The 24,921-nt window shown below is 49.6% G+C and overlaps 1 protein-coding gene across 1 annotated transcript in view; it reads right to left on the bottom strand.

Moving 5' to 3' along the window:
• Nucleotides 1-24,921, bottom strand: part of LOC134936129 (complement C3-like) — an 828,079-nt gene that overhangs the window by 8,473 nt on the left and 794,685 nt on the right. The window contains exons 38-39 of the mRNA XM_063931046.1: nucleotides 15,076-15,159; nucleotides 14,804-14,887 (exon numbers count right to left, since the gene is read on the bottom strand). Of these exons, the coding sequence (XP_063787116.1) occupies nucleotides 14,804-14,887; nucleotides 15,076-15,159 (168 nt within the window). The remainder of the gene's footprint in view (nucleotides 1-14,803; nucleotides 14,888-15,075; nucleotides 15,160-24,921) is intronic.

Raw genomic sequence — 24,921 nt, 5'->3', positions numbered from 1 at the left:
ATTGTTTTTATGCCCCAAATTTAAAAGGTCAATACTGTTATTACATGTGTTTTGCTAGTAAAATCAATGCCCATTTAAATTTTGGGTATAAACATGAACGGAGGCATCGGTTCTAGAACCTGACATTTACATTAGTAAATAATCCTCTTACTGTAGAAGCTGATTGCTTCATATGGACAACTACTTCACTGCGGCAGTGATAGCGCTGTATGTACATGCAGAAGGAGGCGCCTATTGCAAGCAGACGCCTCCTACTGCAGTAGTCATCCGAGGTGTATCCTAGGACGCAGCATCTAATCACTCACCATCAGAAGGCTTCCGTGCACCCATGGTGGTGCGCAGTCACCCGTCACAGAGGCCAGGAATTATCTGTGCAACCACAGAGATCCCTGGTATCTTCCGTACCCCTAAACAGCAGCAACACACCTCCATTTGGAGAAATGTAGGCCATCACTACCCCCTCCTTGACCCAAACGGCATCAGTCTGTTAATCACTGGCAGTCTGATGCTGGACTGCGAGCTACGTCTCAGGACCCATTCGTGCATGTCAGAACAGATCCTGCGCATGCGGAAATAACTAATAATTGGTTCTTTGGAATTCACAGTGCATCTCCAACCACATCTGAATATCCCCCTTTAGTTTTCTCCATGATTTGATAATACTCCCCTGTACAGACACATTCCTAAAGCCTCAATAATAAAACATGCTTCCAATACAGTACATCACTTTCTGAAATGTTTCTGAAACACAGGAGGTGCGGTAAGTATCATATGGTATTAGTTATACGGAAAGCCGACTACGTCCATTTGTTTACTATGGACAACATTGCTACTATACACTAAAAACTCTCATGTCCCTTTTACAGATTTCCTTTCCTTCTCCCTTTACTGCCATCTTCACCTTTATTAATGGATATTCCCATTCACATAGCTACAGCTGTACGAAGCTTCAGAGAGGGATAAAGTGTAGAGAGATGAACTTCCAACCAATCAGCTCCTGTCATTTTTCAAACTCAGCATGTAACATGACAGTTAGGAGCTGAGTGGCTGGTCATTTATAAATTCAATTTATCACTCTTCAAGGCTTAGAACACCTCCCCCATAGTCCATTGTTGTCATGGGTTATATGGGTCACTAAGCATGTACTCTGTATATGGAAATATAATGTAAGATCTAGCACCAGCACAGCAGACACAGCTACGGTATCTACTATAGGGGCTCCTGTTATAATTATTATTATTAATACGTTGTTGTTATTATTATTATTATTATTACATTTTATTTAATCTGTTATTGTAGTAGTTGCATGAGTGTTGGATTCTGTATACTGTACAATAGAAGAAGGCGAGCTACACACTATAAAAAAATAAGATTTTACTCACCGGTAAATCTATTTCTCGTAGTCCGTAGTGGATGCTGGGAACTCCGAAAGGACCATGGGGGGATAGCGGCTCCACAGGAGACTGGGCACAACTAAAGAAAGCTTTAGGTCACCTGGTGTGCACTGGCTCCTCCCACCATGACCCTCCTCCAAGCCTCAGTTAGGATACTGTGCCCGGACGAGCTGACATAATAAGGAAGGATTTTGAATCCCGGGTAAGACTCATACCAGCCACACCAATCACACCGTATAACTCGTGATACTATACCCAGTTTAACAGTATGAAATACAACTGAGCCTCTCAACAGATGGCTCAACAATAACCCTTTAGTTAACAATAACTATGTACAAGTATTGCAGACAATCCGCACTTGGGATGGGCGCCCAGCATCCACTACGGACTACGAGAAATAGATTTACCAGTGAGTAAAATCTTATTTTCTCTGACATCCTAGTGGATGCTGGGAACTCCGAAAGGACCATGGGGATTATACCAAAGCTCCCAAACGGGCGGGAGAGTGCGGATGACTCTGCAGCACCGAATGAGAGAACTCCAGGTCCTCCTCAGCCAGGGTATCAATTTTGTAGAATTTAGCAAACGTGTTTGCCCCTGACCAAGTAGCAGCTCGGCAAAGTTGTAAAGCCGAGACCCCTCGGGCAGCCGCCCAAGATGAGCCCACTTTCCTTGTGGAGTGGGCTTTTACTGATTTAGGATGCGGCAGTCCAGCCGCAGAATGCGCCAGCTGAATTGTGCTACAAATCCAGCGAGCAATAGTCTGCTTAGAAGCAGGAGCACCCAGTTTGTTGGGTGCATACAGGATAAACAGCGAGTCAGTTTTCTTGACTCCAGCCGTCCTGGAAACATAAATTTTCAAGGCCCTGACTACGTCCAGTAACTTGGAATCCTCCAAGTCCCTAGTAGCCGCAGGCACTACAATAGGTTGGTTCAAGTGAAAAGCTGATACCACCTTAGGGAGAAACTGGGGACGAGTCCTCAATTCTGCCCTATCCATATGGAAAATCAGATAAGGGCTTTTATATGACAAAGCCGCCAATTCTGATACACGCCTGGCCGAAGCCAAGGCCAATAACATGACCACTTTTCACGAGAGATATTTTAGATCCACGGTTTTTAGTGGCTCAAACCAATGTGATTTTAAGAAACTCAACACCACGTTGAGATCCCAAGGTGCCACTGGAGGCACAAACGGGGCTGAATATGCAGCACTCCTTTTACAAATGTCTGAACTTCAGGTAGAGAAGCTAGTTCCTTCTGGAAGAAAGTCGACAGAGCCGAGATCTGTATCTTAATGGAGCCTAATTTTAGGCCCATAGTAACTCCTGCTTGTAGGAAATGCAGAAATCGACCTAGTTGAAATTCCTCTGTTGGGGCCTTTCTGGCCTCACACCAAGCAACATAATTCCGCCATATGCGGTGATAATGTTTTGCAGTTACATCTTTCCTGGCTTTAATCAGCGTAGGAATGACTTCCTCCGGAATGCCCTTTTCCTTTAGGATCCGGCGTTCAACCGCCATGCCGTCAAACGCAGCCGCGGTAAGTCTTGGAACAGACAGGCCCCTGCTGCAGCAGGTCCTGTCTGAGCGGCAGAGGCCATGGGTCCTCTGATATAATTTCTTGAAGTTCTGGGTACCAAGCTCTTCTTGGCCAATCCGGAACCACGAGTATCGTTCTTACTCCTCGCCTTCTTATTATTCTCAGTACCTTTGGTATGAGAGGCAGAGGGGGGAACACATAACCGACTGGTACACCCACGGTGTCACTAGAGCGTCCACAGCTATTGCCTGAGGGTCTCTTGACCTGGCGCAATATTTCTCTAGTTTTTTTGTTTAAGCGGGACGCCATCATGTCCACCTGTGGTCTTTCCCAACGGTTTACCATCAGTTGGAAGACTTCTGGATGAAGTCCCCACTCTCCCGGGTGGAGGTCGTGCCTGCTGAGAAAGTCTGCTTCCCAGTTATCCACTCCCGGAATGAACACTGCTGACAGTGCTAACACGTGATTTTTCGCCCATAGGAGAATCCTTGTGGCTTCTGCCATCGCCATCCTGCTTCTTGTGCCGCCCTGTCGGTTTACATGGGCGACTGCCGTAATGTTGTCTGATTGGATCAGTACCGGCTGGTTTTGAAGCAGAGGCCTTGCCTGACTCAGGGCATTGTAAATGGCCCTCAGTTCCATAATATTTATGTGTAGGGAAGTCTCCTGACTTGACCAAAGTCCCTGGAAGTTTCTTCCCTGTGTGACTGCCCCCCAGCCTCAAAGGCTGGCATCCATGGTCACCAGGACCTAGTCCTGTATGCTGAACCTGCGGCCCTTTTGAAGATGGGCACTCTGCAGCCACCACAGTAGAGATACCCTGGTCCTTGGAGACAGGGTTATCAGCCGATGCATCTGAAGATGTGCTCCGGACCACTTGTCCAACAGGTCCCACTGAAAAGTTCTTGCATGGAACCTGCCGAATGGGATTGCTTCATAGGAAGCTACCATTTTTCCCAGGACTCGCGTGCAATGATGCACCAATACCTGTTTTGGCTTCAGGAGGTCTCTGACTAGACATGACAGCTCCGTGGCTTTCTCCTCTGGGAGAAACACTTTTTTCTGGTCTGTGTCCAGAACCATCCCCAGGAACAGTAAACGTGTCGTAGGAACCAGCTGTGACTTTGGACTGTTTAGAATCCAACCGTGCTGTTGTAGCACTTTTCGAGATAGTGCTACCCCGACTAACAACTGCTCCTTGGACCTCGCCTTTATAAGGAGATTGTCCAATTACGGGATAATTAAAAACTCCCTTTTTTCGAAGGAGTATCATCATTTTGGCCATTACCTTGGTAAACACCCTCGGTGCCATGTACAGTCCAAACGGCAGTGTCTGGACTTGGTAATAGCAATCCTGTACCGCAAATCTGAGGTACTCCTGGTGAGGATGGTAAATGGGGACATGCAGGTAAGCATCCTTGATGTCCAGGGATACCATGTAATCCCCCTCGTCCAGGCTTGCAATAACCGCCCTGAGCGATTCCATCTTGAACTTGAATTTTTTATGTATATGTTCAAGGATTTTTAATATAAAATGGGCCACACCGAACCATGCGGTTTCGGTACCCCAAACAGTGTGGAATAGTAACCCCGTCCTTGTTGAAGTAGGGGCATCTTGAGTATTACCTGCTGGGAATACAGCTTGTTAATTTGCCTCTAGCACAGCCTCCCTGCCTGAGGGAGTTGTCGGCAAGGCAGATTTGAGGAAACGGCGGGGGGGAGACATCTCGAAATCCAGCTTGTACCCCTGAAATACTACTTGAATGAAACAGGGATACACCTGTGAGCAAGCCCACTGATCGCTGACATTTTTCGAAGCGGCCCCCCACCGTACCTGGCTACACCTGTGGAGCCCCCGCGTCATGCTGTGGACTCAGAGGAAGCGGGAGAGAATTTTGATTCTGGGAACTGGCTGACTGGTGCAGCTTTTTCCCTCTTCCCTTGTCTCTGTGTAGAAAGGAAGCGCCTTTGACCCGCTTGCTTTTCTGAAGCCAAAAGGACTGTACCTGATAATACAGTGCTTTCTTAGTCTGTGAGGAAACCTGAGGTAAAAATATTTCTTCCCAGCTGTTGCTGTGGATACGAGGTCCCAGAGACCATCCCCAAATAATTCCTCACCCTTATAAGGCAGAATCTCTATGCGCCTTTTAAAGTCAGCATCACCTGTCCAGTGACAGGGCTCTACTATCCTCCTGACAGAATGGACATTACATTCATTTTGGATGCCAGCCGGCAAAATATCCTTCTGTGCATCCCTCATATATAAGACAACGTCTTTAATATGTTCTCATGTTAGCAAACTAGTATGTTTGACAGGGTCACCGACCACGCTGCAGCAGCACGCTCTGCAGGTTTCAGTCTAGTGCCTGAGTGTGTAAATACAGACTTCAGGATAGCCTCCTGCTTTTTATCAACAGGTACCTTCAAAATGGCCGTATCCTAAGACGGCAGTGTCACCTTTTTTGACAACCGTGTGAGCGCCTTATCCACCCTAGGGGATATCTCCCAGCGTAACTTATCCTCTGGCGGGAAAGGGTACGCCATCAGTAACTTTTTAGAAATTACCAGTTTCTTATCGGGGGAACCCACGCTTTTCACACACTTCATTCATTCATCTGATGGGGGAACAAAACACTGCCTGCTTTTTCTCCCCAAACATAAAACCCATTTTTAGGGGTACTTGGGTTAATGTCAGAAATGTGTAACACATTTTTTATTGCCGGGATCAAATCACGGATGTTCCTAGTGGATTGTGTATATGTCTCAACCTTGTCGACACTGGAGTCAGACTCCGTGTCGACATCTGTGTCTGCCATCTGAGGGAGCGGGCGTTTTTGAGCCCCTGATGGCCTTTGAGACGCCTGGGCAGGCGCGGGCTGAGAAGCCGGCTGTCCCACAGCTGTTATGTCAACCAGCCTTTTATTGTCGGTTTCTACCGTCCACCTATCCATCCACTCTGGTGTCGGCCCCACCGGGGGCGACATCACATTTATCGGCATCTGCTCCGTCACCACATAAAACTCCTCATCAAACATGTCGACACAGCCGTACCGACACACCGCACACTCACAGGGAATGCTCTGACTGAGGACAGGACCCCACAAAGCCCTTTGGGGAGACAGAGAGAGAGTATGCCAGCACACACCAGAGCGCTATATAATGTGGGGATTAACACTATAACTGAGTGAATTTTCCCCAATAGCTGCTTGTATATACAATATTGCGCCTAAATTTAGTGCCCCCCCCTCTCTTTTTAACCCTTTGAGCCTGAAAACTACAGGGGAGAGCCTGGCGAGCTTTCTTCCAGCTGCACTGTGAAGAGAAAATGGCGCCAGTGTGTCTGAGGGAGATAGCTCTGCCCCTTTTTCCGCGGACTATTCTCCCGCTTTTTTCTGGATTCTGGCAGGGGTATTTACCACATATATAGCCTCTGGGGCTATATATTGTGGTATTTATGCCAGCCAAGGTGTTTTTATTGCTGCTCAGGGCGCCCCCCCCAAGCGCCCTGCACCCTCAGTGACCGGAGTGTGAAGTGTGTATGAGGAGCAATGGCGCACAGCTGCAGTGCTGTGCGCTACCTTGGTGAAGACTGATGTCATCTGCCGCCGATTTTCCGGACCTCTTCTTGCTTCTGGCTCTGTAAGGGGGACGGCGGCGCGGCTCCGGGACCGAACACCAAGGACGGGCCTGCGGTCGATCCCTCTGGAGCTAATGGTGTTCAGTAGCCTAAGAAGCCCAAGCTGGCTGCAAGCAGGCAGGTTCGCTTCTTCTCCCCTTAGTCCCTCGCTGCAGTGAGCCTGTTGCCAGCAGGTCTCACTGAAAATAAAAAACCTAATTCTATACTTTCTTTCTAGAAGCTCAGGAGAGCCCCTAGTGTGCATCCAACCTCGGCCGGGCACAAAATCTAACTGAGGCTTGGAGGAGGGTCATGGTGGGAGGAGCCAGTGCACACCAGGTGACCTAAAGCTTTCTTTAGTTGTGCCCAGTCTCCTGCGGAGCCGCTATCCCCCCATGGTCCTTTCGGAGTTCCCAGCATCCACTAGGACGTCAGAGAAAAGGAATTTAATACCTACCGGTAATTCCTTTTCTCCTAGTCCGTAGTGGATACTGGGGACCTGTACTTTAGTACCATGGGGTATAGATCAGGTCCACTGGAGACTGGTACTTTAAAACCTTTAGCGTATACATGTGTGTGCTGGCTCCTCCCTTCTTTGCCTCTCCTACCAGACTCAGTCTAGGAAAACTGTGCCCGAGGAGACGGACATAATATGAGAGAAGAAACAATATAACAGCGGTGATGCAACACACCAACACACAAGCCATGAATGAAAGGAGGGTGCTAACCCGAACAGAGGATAGCAACACAAACCAACCAGGATAGCACAGCCATCCCAACAACATAATGGGACCGCAACGTCTGTCCAACCAAATACTTACACAGGTAAGCAGGAGTGAAGCACTGAGGCGGGCGCCCAGTATCCACTATGGACTAGGAGATGAGGAATTACTGGTAGGTATTAAATTCCTATTTTCTCTTACGTCGTAGTGGATACTGGGGTCCTGTACTTTAGAACCATGGGGAAGTCCCAAAGCTCACAAACGGGTGGTAGAGTGCTGAGGCCCCTGTAAAACCGCCTGTCCAAACTGAAGGTCATCCTTGGCCAAGGTATCAAACCTATAGAATTTAACAAACGTGTTCGAAACAGACCAAGTTGCAGCTCGGCACAATTGCAGGGCCGATACAGCGCAGGCAGCTGCCCAGGAAGACTCCACCAACCTTGTCGAGTGGGCCTGAATAGACGTCGGCAAGGGCAGAGCCGCCGAAGTACAGTATAGGCCTGTTGAATGGTCAACCTGAGCCAGCGAGCAATAGATTGCTTAGAAGCCGGCCAACCAATCTTGGAGGCATCATAAAGGACAAACCGCGAGTCAGAATTCCGATGACGGGCCGTCCTTTTGACATAAATTTTCAGGGCCCTGACCACATCCAAGGACACAGGACCAACGGAAGTGTCAGACAACACTGGAACCACAATGGGTTGATTCACATGAAAAGCTGACACTACTTTCGGCAAAAACGGAGAACAGGTCCTAAGTTCCGCCCTGTCTATGTGAAATATCAAATAAGGGCTTTTATAGGATAAGGCCCCCAATTCAGAGACACGTCTGGCAGATGCCAATGCTAACAACATCACCGTCTTCCAGGTGAGGAATTTTAACTCCATCCTATGTAAGGGTTCAAACCAGTCCGACTGAAGAAAGGACAGAACCACAATGAGATCCCACGGAGCCGTGGGAGGAACAAAGGGCGGTTGCATATGAAGAACTCCTTTAAGGAAAGTCTGTACTTCCGGCAACACGGCAAGCTGTTTCTGGAAGAAAATAGAAAGCGCCGAAATCTGGACTTTGATGGAGCCCAATCGTAGGCCCAAATCCACGCCCGTTTGCAGGAAAAATAGAAAACGACCAATTCTAAATTCCATGGTAGAAACCTTTCTACTTTCACACCAGGAAACATACTTCTTCCAGATACGATGATAGTGTTTTGACGTAACCATCTTCCTGGCCTAGACCATAGTGGAGATAACCCTGGAGGGAAGACCTTTCCTTGCTAGAATCTCCCTCTCAACCTCCATGCCATCAAACGTAGCCGCTGTAACTCTGGATAAACGAAAGGACCTTGTTGAAGATCCCTTCGAAGCGGCAGAGGCCAAGTATCCTCCAGAGCCATGGTTAGGAGGTCCAAGCACCAAGCCCGTCGAGGCCAATCCGGGGCAAATAGAATTGCTTGAACGCTTTCCCTTACTAGTTTTTTAGAACCCTTGGGATTAGAGGTAGAGGAGGGAACAGGTACACAAACTGGTGCGTCGACGGTGTTGTCAGCGCGTTCCCGGCTACAGGCTGTGGATCCCTCATCCTGGAACAGTAACGGCATAGCTTCTTGTTGAGATGAGAAGCCATCAGATCTATCTGCGGACAGCCCCACCGGTGAATTAACTGTTGAAACACCTTGGGATGTAGGCCACTCCTGGAATGAATATAACTGAGATGGCCCTTGCGTTGGCCTCCACCCAGATGAGTATTCTTGACACTTCTCGCATCGCTGCTCTGCTTCTTGTTCCCCCATGTCAGTTTATGTACGCCACCGCCGTGGCATTGTCTGATTGAACCTGGATCGCCTGATCCTTCAGGAGGTGGGAAGCTTGCAGAAGAGAATTGTAAATTGCCCTGTTTTCCAGAATGTTTATTGGCAGAGCCGATTCCTGAACTGACCATATCCTTTGGAATTTGGGCCCCTTGGGTCACAGCCCCCCAACCCAGGAGGCTGGCATCCGTTGTCAGTAGAATCCATGAGTGGATATTGAAATTCCTGACTTCTACCGGGTGTGGAACTTGTAGCCACCATAACAGAGAAATTCAGGCTTTCGGAGATAAGGCCACCTCCTGGTGCATGTGAGGGTGAGACCCTGACCATTTGTCCAGCAGATGCAGCTGAAATGGCCGGGCATGAAATCTGCCGTATTGGAGTGCCTCGTACGCTGCTACCATCCTGCCCAACAAGAGTATGCAAAGATGTATCAATACCTTGCAAGGACGGAACACTGAGCAGACCATAGCTTGGATAGTCAAGGCCTTTTCCATCGGAAGAAATACCTTCTGAGACACCGTATCCAATATCATTCCCAGAAATTGAAGACGTTGGGTCGGTTCCAGGTGAGATTTCTGGAAATTTAGGATCCACCCATGATCCGTAAGCAGGCGAGTCTTCTGATCGATTCTGTGCAATAGATGCTCCCTGGACATAGCCTTTATCAGGAGATCGTCCAAGTAGGGTACTATAATGACTCCCAACATGCGCAGTTGCAGCATAATCTCTGCCATGACTTTGGTGAAGACCCTCGGAGCTGTGGACACGCCAAAGGGCAAAGCCTGAAACTGGAAGTGGTCGTCCAAGATGGCGAACCTGAGGTAAGCCTGATGAGGGGGCCACATGGGAATGTGCAAGAAAGCATCCCTGACATCTAGGGATACCAGGAATTCCTCCTCCTCCAGACTGGACACCACTGCCCGCAGGGATTCCATCTTGAATTTGAAAACTCGCAGATACGGGTTCAGAGACTTCAGGTTTGAGATGGGTCGCACCGAACCGTCTGGTTTTGGAACAACAAAAAGATTGGAGTAAAAACCCCTGTTGTGTAAAGGAGGAGGAACCGGAACCACCACCCCTGTCCGCCAAAGTTTTCGAATGGCCTCTTGCAAGGTAACTTTTGCTGCGGGCAAAACTGGTAAGTCCGATTTAAAAAATCTGTGAGGAGGAAGTGCTTGAAATTCCAGCCGGTATCCCTGGGAAATGAGGTCCCTCACCCAAGGTTCCCTAAAGGGCCTTGCCCACACATGGGCGAAGTGGTGAAGACGAGCACCTACCTGAAAATTGCCTTGCTGCTGGGGCCAACCGTCACACGGAAGGCTTAGCGGCAGGGGATCCGGTGGTCTGGTCCAGGGAGACAGCAGTTGCAGGTTTACGAGACTTACCACGAGATCCTCTCGGAGTGGTGGAGACCCCTCGGCCCCTGCCTCTGTACCTTGCCACACGAAAGGACTGCAAGGAGGGTCCTGTGTAAGAACGTCTAGCAGGTGGCGCAGCCAACAGCAGATAGGTAGACTTACCCGCCATTGCCTGGGAGATCCATTTATTTAATTTGTCTCCAAATAAGGCATCACCTGTAAAGGGAAGATTTTCAGCACCTTTTTTGGAATCAGTGTCTGTAGACCATTGATGTAACAACAGAGCTCTGCTTGCCGAAACAGCCATAGCAGTAGTGCGGCCATTCTTACACAACTCTTTAATAGCCTTGCTCATAAAATTTGCAGCATCCTGTACAGTGTCGGACTGGTGCATGGAGGGCCCACCGGGGGAATGCAGAGATAAAGGCTCATGCTTAGGGGTGTGGCCAGCTGCCATAGAGGCTTGGCTAACATGGTATGGGACCCATGATAAATATATATATATATATATATATATATAGTAAATACTGCTAGTGCATGCATGATTATGTACCAGATTAATAACTGCAATGCACTGTAGATAATATGTATAATGTACAATTCAAGTGCACAGTCGGGACCTGATCCATAGAGGAGGAGGTGGGCCCCAAGTCAGTGGGGCCCACCGGTGGTTTCCCCTGTACCCCTGTGGGCCAGTCCAACCCTGATCCTGTATATGTTGCAGCAGAGTAATGACCTCATCCCGGGGTAGAGAGTCTTTACCATCAATAACATTATCAGACCACTTGACTACCACTCTGGAAATCCACCCACAAACAATTGTGGGGCGCTGTGCTGCGCCTGCTGCCATATATATTGTCTCGAGCATGGTTTTCAATTTTACAGTCATTCGGCTGTTCTAGGGATATAGTCCATGGCACCAGCAGTACCAATTTCTTAGACAGTCTGGATACAGATGTATCGTCTGACGGGGGTTTTTCCCAGACCTTCCTGTCCTCAGCTGGGAGGGGAAAGGTAATTAAAAACCTCTGAGGATTTTTTTTATTTTTTATCAGGGTTTAACCAAGCCTCCCTGGCCACGGAGTTTCATTCTTTAGATACAGGAAAAGTTGCTGAGGTCTTTGGTCTAACATTAAAGTACAACTCCTCATCTGGTTCTGCCTCCCGATCCGGTATGCGAAGGACCTCTCTTACAGCAAAAATGAGAGCCTCAACCCCAGGGGACAGGGAGCTGTCCTCATCCATATCATCATCATCCATATCAGGCTGATCAGAATCAGACTGGAGCACCTGTGGCAGTAAGCGTTTATGTGAAACCAACAGAGGGGGCTGAGAAGCCTTCTTGGTATCTGCTGCTTTGGCCACACAATTAATAGAGTGTTTCAACACCTGTATCTCTCTTTTGGCTGCAGCTAATTCTGAATTTACATTATGAATCATGCTTTTAAAACTATCTAGGCAATCAGGTGCCTGTGAACTGTGTCCCTGTGTCACTGCTTACACATGAGTGACCCCGCTGAAGACGGGGTTGAGTTACAAGCAGAACACATTACCATGTCAACAGACATCTTACAGAACTGTAATACAGCGCAGCCCACTAAACAACACCTCCAACACAGACCCTAGACAGCCCTCGGAGTGACACTGAGGAGCGGACATCAGCACACAGAAAACAGGAGTACAATGTGTAACTAAGTGTATGACCTGACAGTAGTGCAGCTGTGCTACTCTAGCGTGCTCCCCACTGTCTATGACCCCCTGGTACCAGTACAGAGTCCTGTGGCAGCATGCGTCTCTGGAGGAGCAGCGTACATGCAGCTTGATGATCCGCAGCAGCAGGAAATGGCGTCTTCCCGCCTCAGGTCCCGCTCCAGAAAGCCCCGCCCCCTGTAAATGGCGCGCTGTCCCTGATCAATAGATTATACTGCCCATATTACTAAAACATCAGAACATGCAATAAAGCACACACAAAGCCTTTTTGTGACAGTGAGCACTGAGGGGCATCAGCCCAGAGCCAGTTTGTCTGCGGCGGGCACCGCAGCCTTGGGCCCGTAACCGCTGCGCGACTTGCCGCCAAAACTGCACCGGGGACTTGCCTACCGGGACCCCGGTGTAACACTCACCACACCTTGTACTTCGGCATCTGTTAGAGGGTGGCAGCTAGCTGCTGGAGTGGGCACATATACTAACCAGAGGCGGAACTACCGGCAGTGCAGGCAGTGCACTGCACTGGGGCCCGCCTCTGTCCAGGGGCCCAAGCATGTAATGAGTCAAACTGACTCATTACATGCCGCTGTGCGCTGCAGGCAACCGCTGCCCGCAGCGCACAGCCGCCCGGAGATAGGAGCTGAGCAGCGGTACAGACGGGGGAAGGAGGGGAGCCGGAGGACGGAGCCGCAGCAGCGCTTTGTTACTGGTGGAGGCGCTGCTGCTGCTGCCCCTCTGCTTCCCTATAGGCTGTCTTCCGAGAACAGCCTATAGGGAAGCAGAGGGGCAGCAGCAGCAGCGCCTCCACCAGTAACAAAGCGCTGCTGCGGCTCCGTCCTCCGGCTCCCTCCTCCTCATTCTCTACTGCCCGGGAATCGTCGTCTGACGCAGCTGCACCGAGGAGCCTGAGGGTAAGTATAATCTTCTTTCTTTCTTTCTTTCTTTCTTTCTTTCTTTCTTTCTTTCTTTCTTTCTTTCTTTCTTTCTTTCTTTCTTTTTCTTTCCTTCTTTCTTTCTTGTGCCTGCCTGCCGCAATGTGTAAAAAGGGGGGACTACCTGCCGCAATGTGTAAAAAGGGGGGACTGCCTGCCGCACTGTGTAAAAAGGGGGGACTGCCTGCCGCAATGTGTAAAAAGGGGGGACTACCTGCCGCAATGTGTAAAAAGGGGGGACTGCCTGCCGCAATGTGTAAAAAGGGGGGACTACCTGCCGCAATGTGTAAAAAGGGGGGACTGCCTGCCGCAATGTGTAAAAAGGGGGGACTGCCTGCCGCACTGTGTAAAAAGGGGGGACTGCCTGCCGCAATGTGTAAAAAGGGGGGACTACCTGCCGCAATGTGTAAAAAGGGGGGACTGCCTGCCACTATGTGTAAAAAGGGGAATCTGCCTGCCGTAATGTGTAAAAATGGGGACGCTGTCTGCCGTAATGTGTAACAAGGGCACGCTGTCTGCCGTAATGTGTAAAAAGGGCACGCTGTCTGCCGTAATGTGTAACAAGGGCACGCGGTCTGCCGTTATGTGTAAAAAGGGGTAATCTGCCCGACGCTGTGTGTAAAAATGGGGAATCTGCCTGCCGTAATGTGTAAAAAAGGGGGGCTGCCTGACGCTATGTGTAAAAATGGGGAATCTGCCTGCTGCTATGTGTAAAAAGGAGGAATCTGCCTGCCGTAATGTGTAAAAATGGGGACGCTGTCTGCCGTAATGTGTAACAAGGGCACGCTGTCTGCCGTAATGTGTAACAAGGGCACGCTGTCTACCGTAATGTGTAAAAAGGGCACGCTGTCTGCCGTAATGTGTAACAAGGGCACGCGGTCTGCCGTTATGTGTAAAAAGGGCACGCTGTCTGCCGTTATGTGTAAAAAGGGCACGCTGTCTGCTGTAATGTGTAAAAAGAGGAATCTGTTCGCTGTAAGGTGTAAAAGGGTCTCTACCTGGTGTAGTGGTGCTACTGTGCGGCGTAATTTGAATAATGGAGACTACTGTGTTGGTATTATTTTGTGGCCACACCCCTTCCCCACGAAGCCACGCCACTATGTATTTTTGCGCGCGCCTACGGCGCGCACTGCCCCCGGGGTGGACTTGGATGGGGGGGGGGCCCAAAGCATTTTGTCGCACCTGGGCCCACCGCTTGCTTGTTCCGCCACTGATACTAACGATGTGTAAACAGCACCTCAGGAGCTCAGTGTCCTGTCAGCTAGGATTATGAACCATTAACCCTCAGGAGGTTGGTTCGCTTTCCCCTCTAAGTCTCACGAAGCAGGTGGCCTGGTTGCCAACCAGGGCTACCTGAAAATAATAAAATAAAAATAAAGGACACTCTCTGGAGCTCCAGAGAACTGCACCCGGCTCCTTGGGCACATTTTTCTAAACTGAATCTGGTAGAAGGGGCATAGAGGGGAGGAGCCAGCACACACATACACACACTAAAGGTTTTAAAGTGCCAGGCTCCAGTCGACCCGATCTATACCCCGTGGTACTAAAGTACAGGACCCCAGTATCCACTAGGACGTAAGAGAAACATAGGTTACACTCACTTCTCAGTGTATGATAATTATCAATAGATATAGAGTATTGTGTTCTAATTACCAATTGTAAAGTACAACGGAATTTGCTGCGCTATATAAGAAATTGTTAATAAATAAATAAATAATTACCTTGCTTAATGACTGACTTAATGGTCATCACGCTGACATCATAGTTGCTTCTCTTCTCAGTCTTACGGAGTGTTGCGTTGAAGACTGGGGAGGAGAACGTTTCGTTACTTGGAATGAAATTATAATTTTCTACATTGTTCAAAACAATTAATTATCAAGTTAATGGTTAAGTGACTAATAGAATAACAAATACTTGGATGGCTCCATCTTTATTGTTTGGAGTCGGCTGACAGATGCTTAGTGATGTGATAATGACATTATAACGATCTCACCATAGTCCATAGACGGCGCACATGCCGCATCTAATCGTGCTTTGGCAGTAACTTTATCCAGTTGTTGCTGCATAAAACAATTTTCTGTAAAATAGAAAATCAAAAGTCATCAATGTGTAAAGGTATATTAGTAACAAACACTCTGCAGTTATTTATAAATTGCTGCCAGAAGTCATTTCTACTGTACAGTATGTGACACATCATTACAAATATACATGTGATTTTTATAATGCTCCAAATACCTTCACTTGCTTCTGTTTCTGCCTAGATTTTACATACAGTAATAGAACTCATGGCAAGGAGTAAATGGTGTAATGAGCAGTGGTGGAAGCGTTTATTATTGCAGTTTGCTTTGAGTTACCACCCATCCAGGATTACTCTGGACAGTCAGGAACTCAGACCCTCTGTCCACAGTCCGGAGGGCTGGCAATCATGGCAGTGTACGCAAATGGAAAGCCACTCTGACTGCCAGGTAATGTGAACCTTTCTGCTACCTCCCACAGCCGGCCTCCAGGATGCTGGGCTCCTGCTCATGGCCTACCTCCAATCTGTTCCAACCTGATATCCTGTCACGTAAGCCCCGTACACATGGGTGAGATGTGTGCTGAGCAATCTAGCACAGACCACTCAGCACACATCTCTCCCCCCGCTCAGCACTGTCGCCGGCAACCCACACACGGAGAGATCCGTGCTTAATTTCTAAGCAATCTAGTCAGATTGTTTAGAATTTAAGCATGGATCTCTCCGTGTGTACCCCCCTTATGAGAGTGCTCCACTGCCTCTGCCTCTCTGCAAACCACCTCAGTCTTGGCTACCATTGCACTACTGTGTACAAGGTAAGTCTGCAAAAGGCAACGGGTACAATACTCTGATGGCATATACATACAGTGCATGATGGGGTTTTGATCACATCCAGTGGTGCCGAGAGGGAGGGTACTAAATTACCTGGGCCCAGATCTAATAGAGGGGCCCAGTGATGGCCCAGTGGGGGCCCTGGGGCCCCCTCCGCCTTACCTGGCAGCAGCAGCTGCAGCTCTTCTCCTCAGCCTAGCACACGCTGCTGTGTGCTGGGCTGCATGGTCACGCCTCCTGAGATTAGGCCACGCCTCCTGAAAAGTACCTGGGCCCAGCCAGGGTTCTCTACTGCCCTGATCACGTCATATAAAGAGGGCTAAGGGTCTCTAGTATACAAATGGGCATGATTAGAGGGTGCAATGAACGGTATCCGGTCTCTAGGTCGACCACACTTAGGTCGACAATGTCTAGGTCGACCATTATTGGTCGACAGGGTTTCTAGGTCGACATGTCCTAGGTTGACAGGTCAAAAGGTCGACATGAGTTTTTCAATTTTTTTCCCTTTTTTTGAACTTTTTCATACTTAACGATCCACGTGGACTACGATCGGGAATAGTAACCTGTGCTGAGCGCAGCGAGGCACCTTGCCCGAAGCAGGCGAGCGAAGCGAGCCATGCGAGGGGACACGGTGCACTAATTGGGGTCACTGTACTGTCCGTACATAAAAAAAAAAAATAGAAAAAATTCACGTCGACCTTTTGACCTGTCGACCTAGAAACCCTGTTGACCTAGCTACTGTTGACCAATAGTGGTCGACCTAGACACTGTCGACCTAAGTCTGGTCGACCCTCCATACCACACCCGCAATGAACATCAAGTAATCCGACAAGCATTGCTGCACGAGGAGTCAGCTTTCAGTGAGTACTTTAATACACAATAGTACTCTAATAGTGGTCGACCTAATGATTGTCGGCCTAAGTGATGTCGACCTAATGACCGTATCCCCTCTGCATTGGGTGACGTATATTGTGGATCATTATAACGATCATTCTATGCTATATCTCCAGTGAAACCTGATATTCATCGTCACCATCTTTATATTGCTGCTGTCTCAGGAGTGATATTGATTTAAGTTTTTAACTGTGCGTATCTGCAAACGAGATTGGCTACCAGCCCTCATAGTTCTCTTCCCGCCGGATATAGTGACACTAAATAGCAACACAGTATAAACTAATTGCTACAAAATATCCATTGGTTTGGGGGGTTCCGGTATGTAATACTGTCGGTCGGGTTACCAACGGTCAGGAGACTGACACCGGAATCCTGACAGCTCAAATCCCGATAGCGGGCCCGCTGAGATTGCCACGCTTCAGGCCCGCTGGCGAGCATTGCTCACCATACTATTATATTCCCCCTCGGGTGATGGCGTGGATCACCACCCGAGTGGGAACTCGGGGCTTTGGTCAGGATTCTAGCATCGGTCTTCTGACAGCCGGGATCCTGACAGCCAGTACATTAACTGCATCCCGCTTTGGGGACTATCTTTTATATTGATGTGTTTTGATTATGAAGTCTCTACGGTGGAATATTTTTTGATCTCTATGAATAAATTGTTTTTCTCTTACGTCCTAGAGGATGCTAGGGTCCATATTAGTACCATGGGGTATAGACGGGTCCACCAGGAGCCATTGCCACTTTAAGAGTTTAACAGTGTGGGCTGGCTCCTCCCTCTATGCCCCTCCTACCAGACTCAGTTTAGAAAATGTGCCCGGAGGAGCCGGTCACAACTAGAGGAGCTCTACAGAGCTTTCTTAGAAAATGTTTATTTAGAGATTTTTTTATTTTACAGGGAGGCTGCTGGCAACAGCCTCCCTGCAAAGAGGGACTAAGGGGGGGAGCAGTGTCCACCCTGCGGGGTCTGAGCCACTGTATCCGCTGACTGGACATTGAGCTCCAGAGGGGTCTGATCGTTCTCCGCCGCAGGGGAACGCTCGCCCCAGCAGCATGCCGCCAACCCCTTACAGAGCTGAAGAAGTGGTGAGTGAGTCACCGACCCCCCTAGCAAGCGGGGGGCTGGTTTGAAGATGGCGGCATGGGGAGGGAGCGCGGTATTAACTGCATTCCTGGAAGGCTCAGCGGCACATGGTGCGGCGCTGTGAGGGACGCCCTGGGCCTGCGCTTACCCCCACACTGGTCACCAAGTCTGTCGGCGATCTCAGCCAACGATTAGTACCTCAGGCCAGTATAATCCTAAAAGAGCGGGAAGACAGCACCATTGAAGGGGCGGAGCTTCTCCTCAGAGCGGACCCAGCAGCGTTCCAGCGCCATTTTCCTGCCTGCACAGCATTGGGAAACACAACAGGTCCCTCCACAGCAGCTCCAGCTATCTGTATACGGTACCAGGGGATTGTAGAAGGGAGGGGAGGCTGAATTAGACTGTATGTCCTATTGAGGAGCACAGTCAGCGCTGAAAAAAGGGTCTCCCTTTGTAAATAGCGCTGTGTGTGGGTTGGCTCCAATGTCTGTGTCTCTTTTGCCATTCTTTGGGGGGGGAAACTCTGTCTGCCCTTCCCTATGTGCGTGTGGTGTGTTTGGTGGTTTTATTTCACTATGTCCAGGGACAATGGGGGTCATTCCGAGTTGATCGTAGCTGTGCTAAATTTAGCACAGCTACGATCGTAAACTCAGACATGCTGGGGGACGCCCAGCACAGGGCTAGTCCACCCCGCATGGCAGTGCCACCCCCCCCCCCCCCCCCCGCACAAATACAAAAGCATCGCCCAAAGGCGATGCCTTTGTATCTTTGGAGTAACTCCCGGCCAGCGCAGCTCCTGCGGCTGGCCGGGAGTTGTGTCTCGCTGCCGCTGGCCGCAGCGGCTGCGTGATACGTCACGCAGCTGCGGAGCCAAGCCCCCCCAATGGTCCGGCCACGCCTGCGTTGGCCGGACCGCGCCTACTAAACCCCCTCCCGTCCAGCGACCACCTCTTTCTCGGAGGCGATCGCTGGGCACCGATGACTGCCATGCGCCTGCGCACTGCGGTGCTTATTCCGGTAAAAGTACCAGAATGGTTTTCCTCTATCAAATCTTGGATTTCTCAGATTTCTGACAGGGTTGCTAGTACTGAATCAGCAACCCAGGTGTTAGGTTCTGGTACCTCGGAACGCTCCGTTATATACCCCCATAAGCGTGTGCTTGGCCAGATCATGCAAGACGACGCGGATACCGAGTCTGATTCTGACGTTGATGGGGATACGTTGCGGGGGTCCGCATCTCTTGCAAAGGGGGTGCAGCTGTTGATAGAGGCTGTCAGGGATGTGTTAAATGTTACTGATACCACACCTGAGCAGGTTGAGGAGGCCTTTTTCACTGTCAATAAAAAGGCCTCGCTAACCTTCCCTGCATCAAAAGAATTAAATGCTATCTTTGAGAAAGCATGGGAAAACCCTCAGAAAAAATTCCAGATCCCTAAAAGGGTACTGGTGGCGTTTCCTTTCACTGAGGCAGATAGGAAAAAATGGGAGAATCTGTTAGGGTCTCCTGCCCTGTGCTGCCACGTCGTCATGGCAACCGGGAGACAAGTGCTAGCGGAGTAATCTGAGCGCAGCTGATACTCCGGTTCGGGTCTTTTGCTGTGCAGTGGTTACAGGCTCTGTGCACGGCAGGGGATCCGGTGCTGGTTTTTGTGCTCACAGTCTGTGAGGTCTCAGTGGGGCGTGGACAGCACCTGCTTTATAAGGCCTCTTCTCAGGTTAAGCAGATGCTGCTGAATCTTTGTTGGTTAGTCAGTTTCTGTAAGTTAGCCAGTACTGTGTAGCTTTGTATTTGTTGTTGCTTACTGCAAATAGGCCTGGGGATTTGGTATTACACTCTGCCAATCCAGACCTAGCAGTAAGACTGGAGTCAGTCGTTTAGCTTGCTGGGGTTCTTTTACTACTCTGTGAACTTAGCAAGTTTGCGGCTGTATTCTAAGACTTGCCTGCCTAAATCCTGTCTCACTGTGCAAGGTGTTCAGGTGTCAGCTTAGTGGCAGTAAGCTGTACCTGTACACTGCAAGTGAGAATTAGGATTGTGGAGACTCTCCTTGTGTCTATCATTCCATCTCTGACCAAGGAGTTTACTGCCACACCCGTTGGTAACCCTTTAGGGTTTTGCTGTTGCCCTTAGCAACAGCATTTCGGGTTCTCTACGTATTAAAACACAACATCTTGCTTTTCCCATCTGAGCATTACTAATACTAGGGAGACACCCAGTTCCTTAGCCTCTGGGCTTCTCTGTTCACTTTGTGTGTATTTTGTTACCGTATCACCTTCTGTGTACGTAATGTCATATTCCCCAGTCTGTCTGTGAGTTCATTTGTTTTGCATACCTATCCGTTCAGACACCAGTACATTCCTGCAGGCACTGGTGTGCATAACAGTTCAAACACCAGTACATTCCTGCAGGTACTGGAGTGCATAACAGTTCTGACACCAGTACATTCCTGCAGGCACTGGTGTGCATAACAGAATCCACAGATTGTTGATGTATCTATGTCCAGACTTTTAAAGAAGGTGGTTTTACCTGTAACAGGATCTACCGCCTTAAAGGAGCCGGCTGATAGGAAGATTGATAACACACTTAAATCAATGTACATTGCCACGGGGGCCATCTTGCGTCCCACTATTGCTGATGCATGGATTGCCAAGGCAATAGTAATGTGGTCGGATACCTTACTTGAGGATCTGGATACGATGGATAAGGATGATGTGGCATTGTATTTACGTAACATACAAGATTCAGCGGGTTTTATGGTAGAGTCCATGACGGACCTGGGTTCCATGGCTGAGGGAATTTCTTCCATGTCTGTTTCAGCTCGTCGGGGTCTGTGGCTATGCCAGGGGTCGGCCGACGCGGAGTCCAGGAAAAGTGTGGAGTCCCTACCCTATAGAGGTCAGGCTCTCTTTGGAGAAGCTCTGGACGCGTGGATCTCCACGGCTACAGCGGGTAAGTCTCCGTTTCTTCCCTCCTCAGCACCTGTGCAGAAAAAGTATTTTTCCTCTTCTGCTACGCAGTCCTTTCGGCCTCACAAGTCTAGAAAGGCCAAACCATCCACTACCTTTTTTAAAGGAGGTCGGGTTAAGTCCAAGAAACCTGCCGCTACTGGTTCACAGGACCAAAAGCCGGCATCTGCTGCGTCATAGTCCTCCACATGACGGTGGACCGCGTGGCCGGGAGGTGGGGCCGGTAGGTACGAGACTCAGACACTCCAGTCACGTCTGTGTTTCGTCCGACCTGGATCCCTGGGTGTTAAATATTGTATCCCAGGGATACAGGCTGGAATTTCAGAACCTGCCCCCTCATCGTTTCTTCAAATCAGGCTTACCAACTCTGTTGGCGGACAGCACTGTATTACAAGACGCTGTCCGAAAACTAGTGGAGGCAAATGTCATTGTACCGGTACCTCCTCTCATGCAAACCAAAGGCTACTATTCGAACCTTTTTGTGGTACCGAAGCCAGATGGTTCATTCAGGCCCATTCTGAACCTAAAATCGCTGAACTCCTTTCTAAAGGAGTTCAAGTTCAAGATGGAGTCTCTCAGGGCGGTGATATCAGGTCTAGAAGAGGGGGAGTTCTTGGTATCCCTGGATATCAAGGATGCGTACCTCCACATTCCGATCTGGTTGCCGCATCAAGCTTTTCTCCGGTTTGCACTGCTAGATGATCACTACCAGCTTCAAGCACTACCGTTCGGTCTCTCCACAGCACCGAGGGTCTTCACCAAGGTGATGGCAGAGATGATGGTTCTCCTCCGCAAGCAGGGGGTGAACATAATTCCATATCTGGACGATCTCCTGATCAAGGCATCCTACAGGGAGAGGTTGTTGAGGTCCATTGCTCTCATGATGCAGCTGTTCAGGGAGCACGGTTGGATCCTCAACCTTCCCAAGACTCATCTGGAACCGACAACGAGGCTGTCTTTCCTGGGGATGATCCTCGACACGGAGGTGAAAAGGGTGTTTTTCCCGGAGGAGAAAGCGTTGGTGATACAATCTATGGTCCAGGATGTCTTGAAGCCTACCTGGGTATCGGTTCATCAATGCATCCGCCTTCTGGGAAAGATTGTTGCCTCCTACGAGGCCCTGCAGTACGGGAGATTTCATGCAAGACCCTTTCAACTGGATCTCCTGGACCAGTGGTCGGGCTCTCACCTACACATGCAAAAGAGGATACGTCTGTCGCCGAAAGCAATGATTTCACTCCTCTGGTGGCTTCAACTGCCTCACCTTCTGGAGGGCCGACGGTTCGGAGTTCAGGACAGGATCCTTCTAACCACGGATGCAAGTCTCAGAGGTTGGGGAGCAGTCACTCAAGGGGAAACCTTCCAAGGAAGATGGTCAATTCAGGAGTCCCTTCTTCCAATAAACATCCTGGAGCTAAGAGCCATGTACAACTGCCTTCTTCAAGCAGCACGCCTTCTACAGGATCGGGCGGTCCAGGTGCAGTCGGACAACGTGACCACGGCGGCCTACATAAACCGACAAGGCGGAACGAAGAGCAGAGCGGTGATGTCAGAGGTGTCAAGGATCCTCCTTTGGGCGGAAAGATACGCAGTGGCGTTGTCGGCAATCTTCATTCCGGGAATGAACAACTGGGAAGCAGACTTCCTCAGCAGACACGATCTCCATCCAAGAGAATGGGGCCTCCACCCGGAGGTGTTCGAGGAGGTAACCGATTGGTGGGGGGTTCCTCACATGGACATGATGGCCTTCCGCCTCAACAAGAAGCTGCGGAGGTACTGTTCCAGGTTGAGAGACCGGCAGGCAGTGGCGGTAGATGCACTGGTGACACCATGGATGTTCCCATCAGTGTATGTGTTCCCTCCACTTCCTCTCATTCCACAAATTCTACAGCTGGTAAGAAGAACAAAGGTTCTGGCAATCCTCATTGCTCCGGACTGGCCAAGTAGTGCTTGGTACGCGGATCTGCTGGATCTACTTTTGGAAGATCCAAGGCCTCTGCCTCTTTGGGAGGATCTTCTACTACAGGGGCCGTTCGCCTATCAGGACTTACCACGGCTACGTTTGACAGCATGGCGGTTGAGCGCCAGATCTTAGCTCGGAAGGGTATTCCGTGCACTGTTATTCCTACCCTGATACAGGCTAGGAAGGGAGTAACGTCTAAACATTACCATCACATTTGGCAAATGTATGTGTCTTGGTGTGAATCCAAGAAGTTTCCAGTGGTGGAGTTTCAACTGGGGCGTTTTCTCCTATTCCTGCAAGCAGGTGTGGATATGGGCCTGAGATTGGGATCCCTCAAGGTCCAGATTTCGGCTTTATCCATTTTCTTCCAGAAACAATTGGCTGCCCTCCCTGAGGTTCAGACCTTTTTGAAAGGGGTTCTACACATCCAGCCTCCCTTTGTGGTGTCGACGGCACCCTGGGATTTGGACGTAGTGTTGCATTTCCTGCAATCGGATTGGTTTGAGCCTCTACAGGAGGTTGAGGTCAATTTTCTCACGTGGAAGGCTGTCACTTTGTTGGCCTTATCTTCTGCGCGACGTGTGTCGGAACTGGAGGCCTTGTCCTGTAAAAGCCCCTATTTGGTCTTCCATGAAGATAGGGCGGAACTCAGGACATGTCAACAGTTCCTTCCTAAGGTTGTGTCGGCTTTTCATATCAACCAACCTATTGTGGTGCCAGTGGCTACTGACTCCTCAATTGCTTCAAAGACCTTGGATGTTGTGAGGGCTTTGAAGGTCTATGTGAAGAGGACTGCTTGTCACAGAAAATCGGACTCTCTGTTTGTCCTGTATGATCCCAAGAAAATTGGGTGTCCTGCTTCTAAGCAGACGATTTCTCGCTGGATCAGGTTCACCATCCAGCATGCATATTCTACGGCAGGATTGCAGTGTCCAAAATCTGTTAAGGCCCACTCTACTCGTAGAGTGGATTCTTTCTGGGCGGCTGCCCGGGGTGTCTCGGCTTTGCAGCTTTGCCGAGCGGCTACTTGGTCTGAGTCGAACATGTTTGCTAAGTTTTACAAGTTCGATACTTTGGCCTCTGATGACCTCAAGTTTGGTCAAGCAGTTCTGCAGGAGCCTCCGCGCTCTCCCGCCCGTTCTGGGTGCTTTGGTACATCCCCATGGTACTAATATGCATCCTCTAGGGTGTAATTCCTTCTCTCAAAGTATGTCGTCTTCTCGGTCACAGTTTCCAGACTGAGTCTGGTAGCAGGGGCATAGAGGGAGGAGCCAGCCTACACTGTTAAACTCTTAAAGTGCCAATGGCTCCTGGTGGACCCGTCTATACCCCATGGTACTAATATGGACCCCAGCATCCTCTACGGACTACGAGAAAAGGATTTACCGGTAGGTATATAAAATCCTATTTTATTACCTTCCAAATAATTATCTGCTGTGATCCCCAAGCGCAGTTTATTCACTCCTCCTTGCGGTCTGTTGTTTCTTGAACCTATGCAGAGATTTAAATCCAAACTGCAGCAAGGGATCATATTTAGGATTTATTTGCATGTGACCATTAGGCAGGGGTGTAGCGAGGGGGCTCCGGTGGAGCTCGAGCTTCGGGCACCGGAAAAGTTAGAGGGCGTGCTGCTGCCTGCCCCCCTCCCTCTGCCCACTATACCACAGCTTGCTGAACAGGCAGAGCAGGAGGAGGGGGAGCTGAGGGGACACACACTGACTCGGAGACTAGATAGGGTACAGAGCAGGCCAGAGGCAACTGCAGGAGACACTGATAGCCAGCACATGCCGGAGCTCTGCCGCCCTGTTTATATGTCTCGCTGTCTGCTTGTAGCTGTGCAGCAGGGTTACTTCTGTTCTGCTACAAAACTCTGTGTCCCTGTTGCTGCTGAACTTCTTTCTGCCCCGACTGCTGCAGTACCACCTCACTCTGTCCCAGCTGCTGGAGCACCTGTCTCTATCCCAGCTGCTGCAGCACCTGTTTCATTACTCGGCTGCTGCAGCCCCTCTTTCTGCCCTGGCTGCTGCAGCACCTCTCTCTCTCTCTCTCTGCCCTGGCTGCTGCAGCACCTTTCTCTACATTGATG

This window comes from Pseudophryne corroboree, chromosome 6 (assembly GCF_028390025.1).
Source record: "Pseudophryne corroboree isolate aPseCor3 chromosome 6, aPseCor3.hap2, whole genome shotgun sequence".
In the NCBI taxonomy this organism is placed as follows: Eukaryota; Metazoa; Chordata; class Amphibia; order Anura; family Myobatrachidae; genus Pseudophryne; species Pseudophryne corroboree.
The sequence above is the reverse complement of the archived record's forward strand: the minus strand, read 5'-3'. Positions and strand labels throughout refer to the sequence as shown.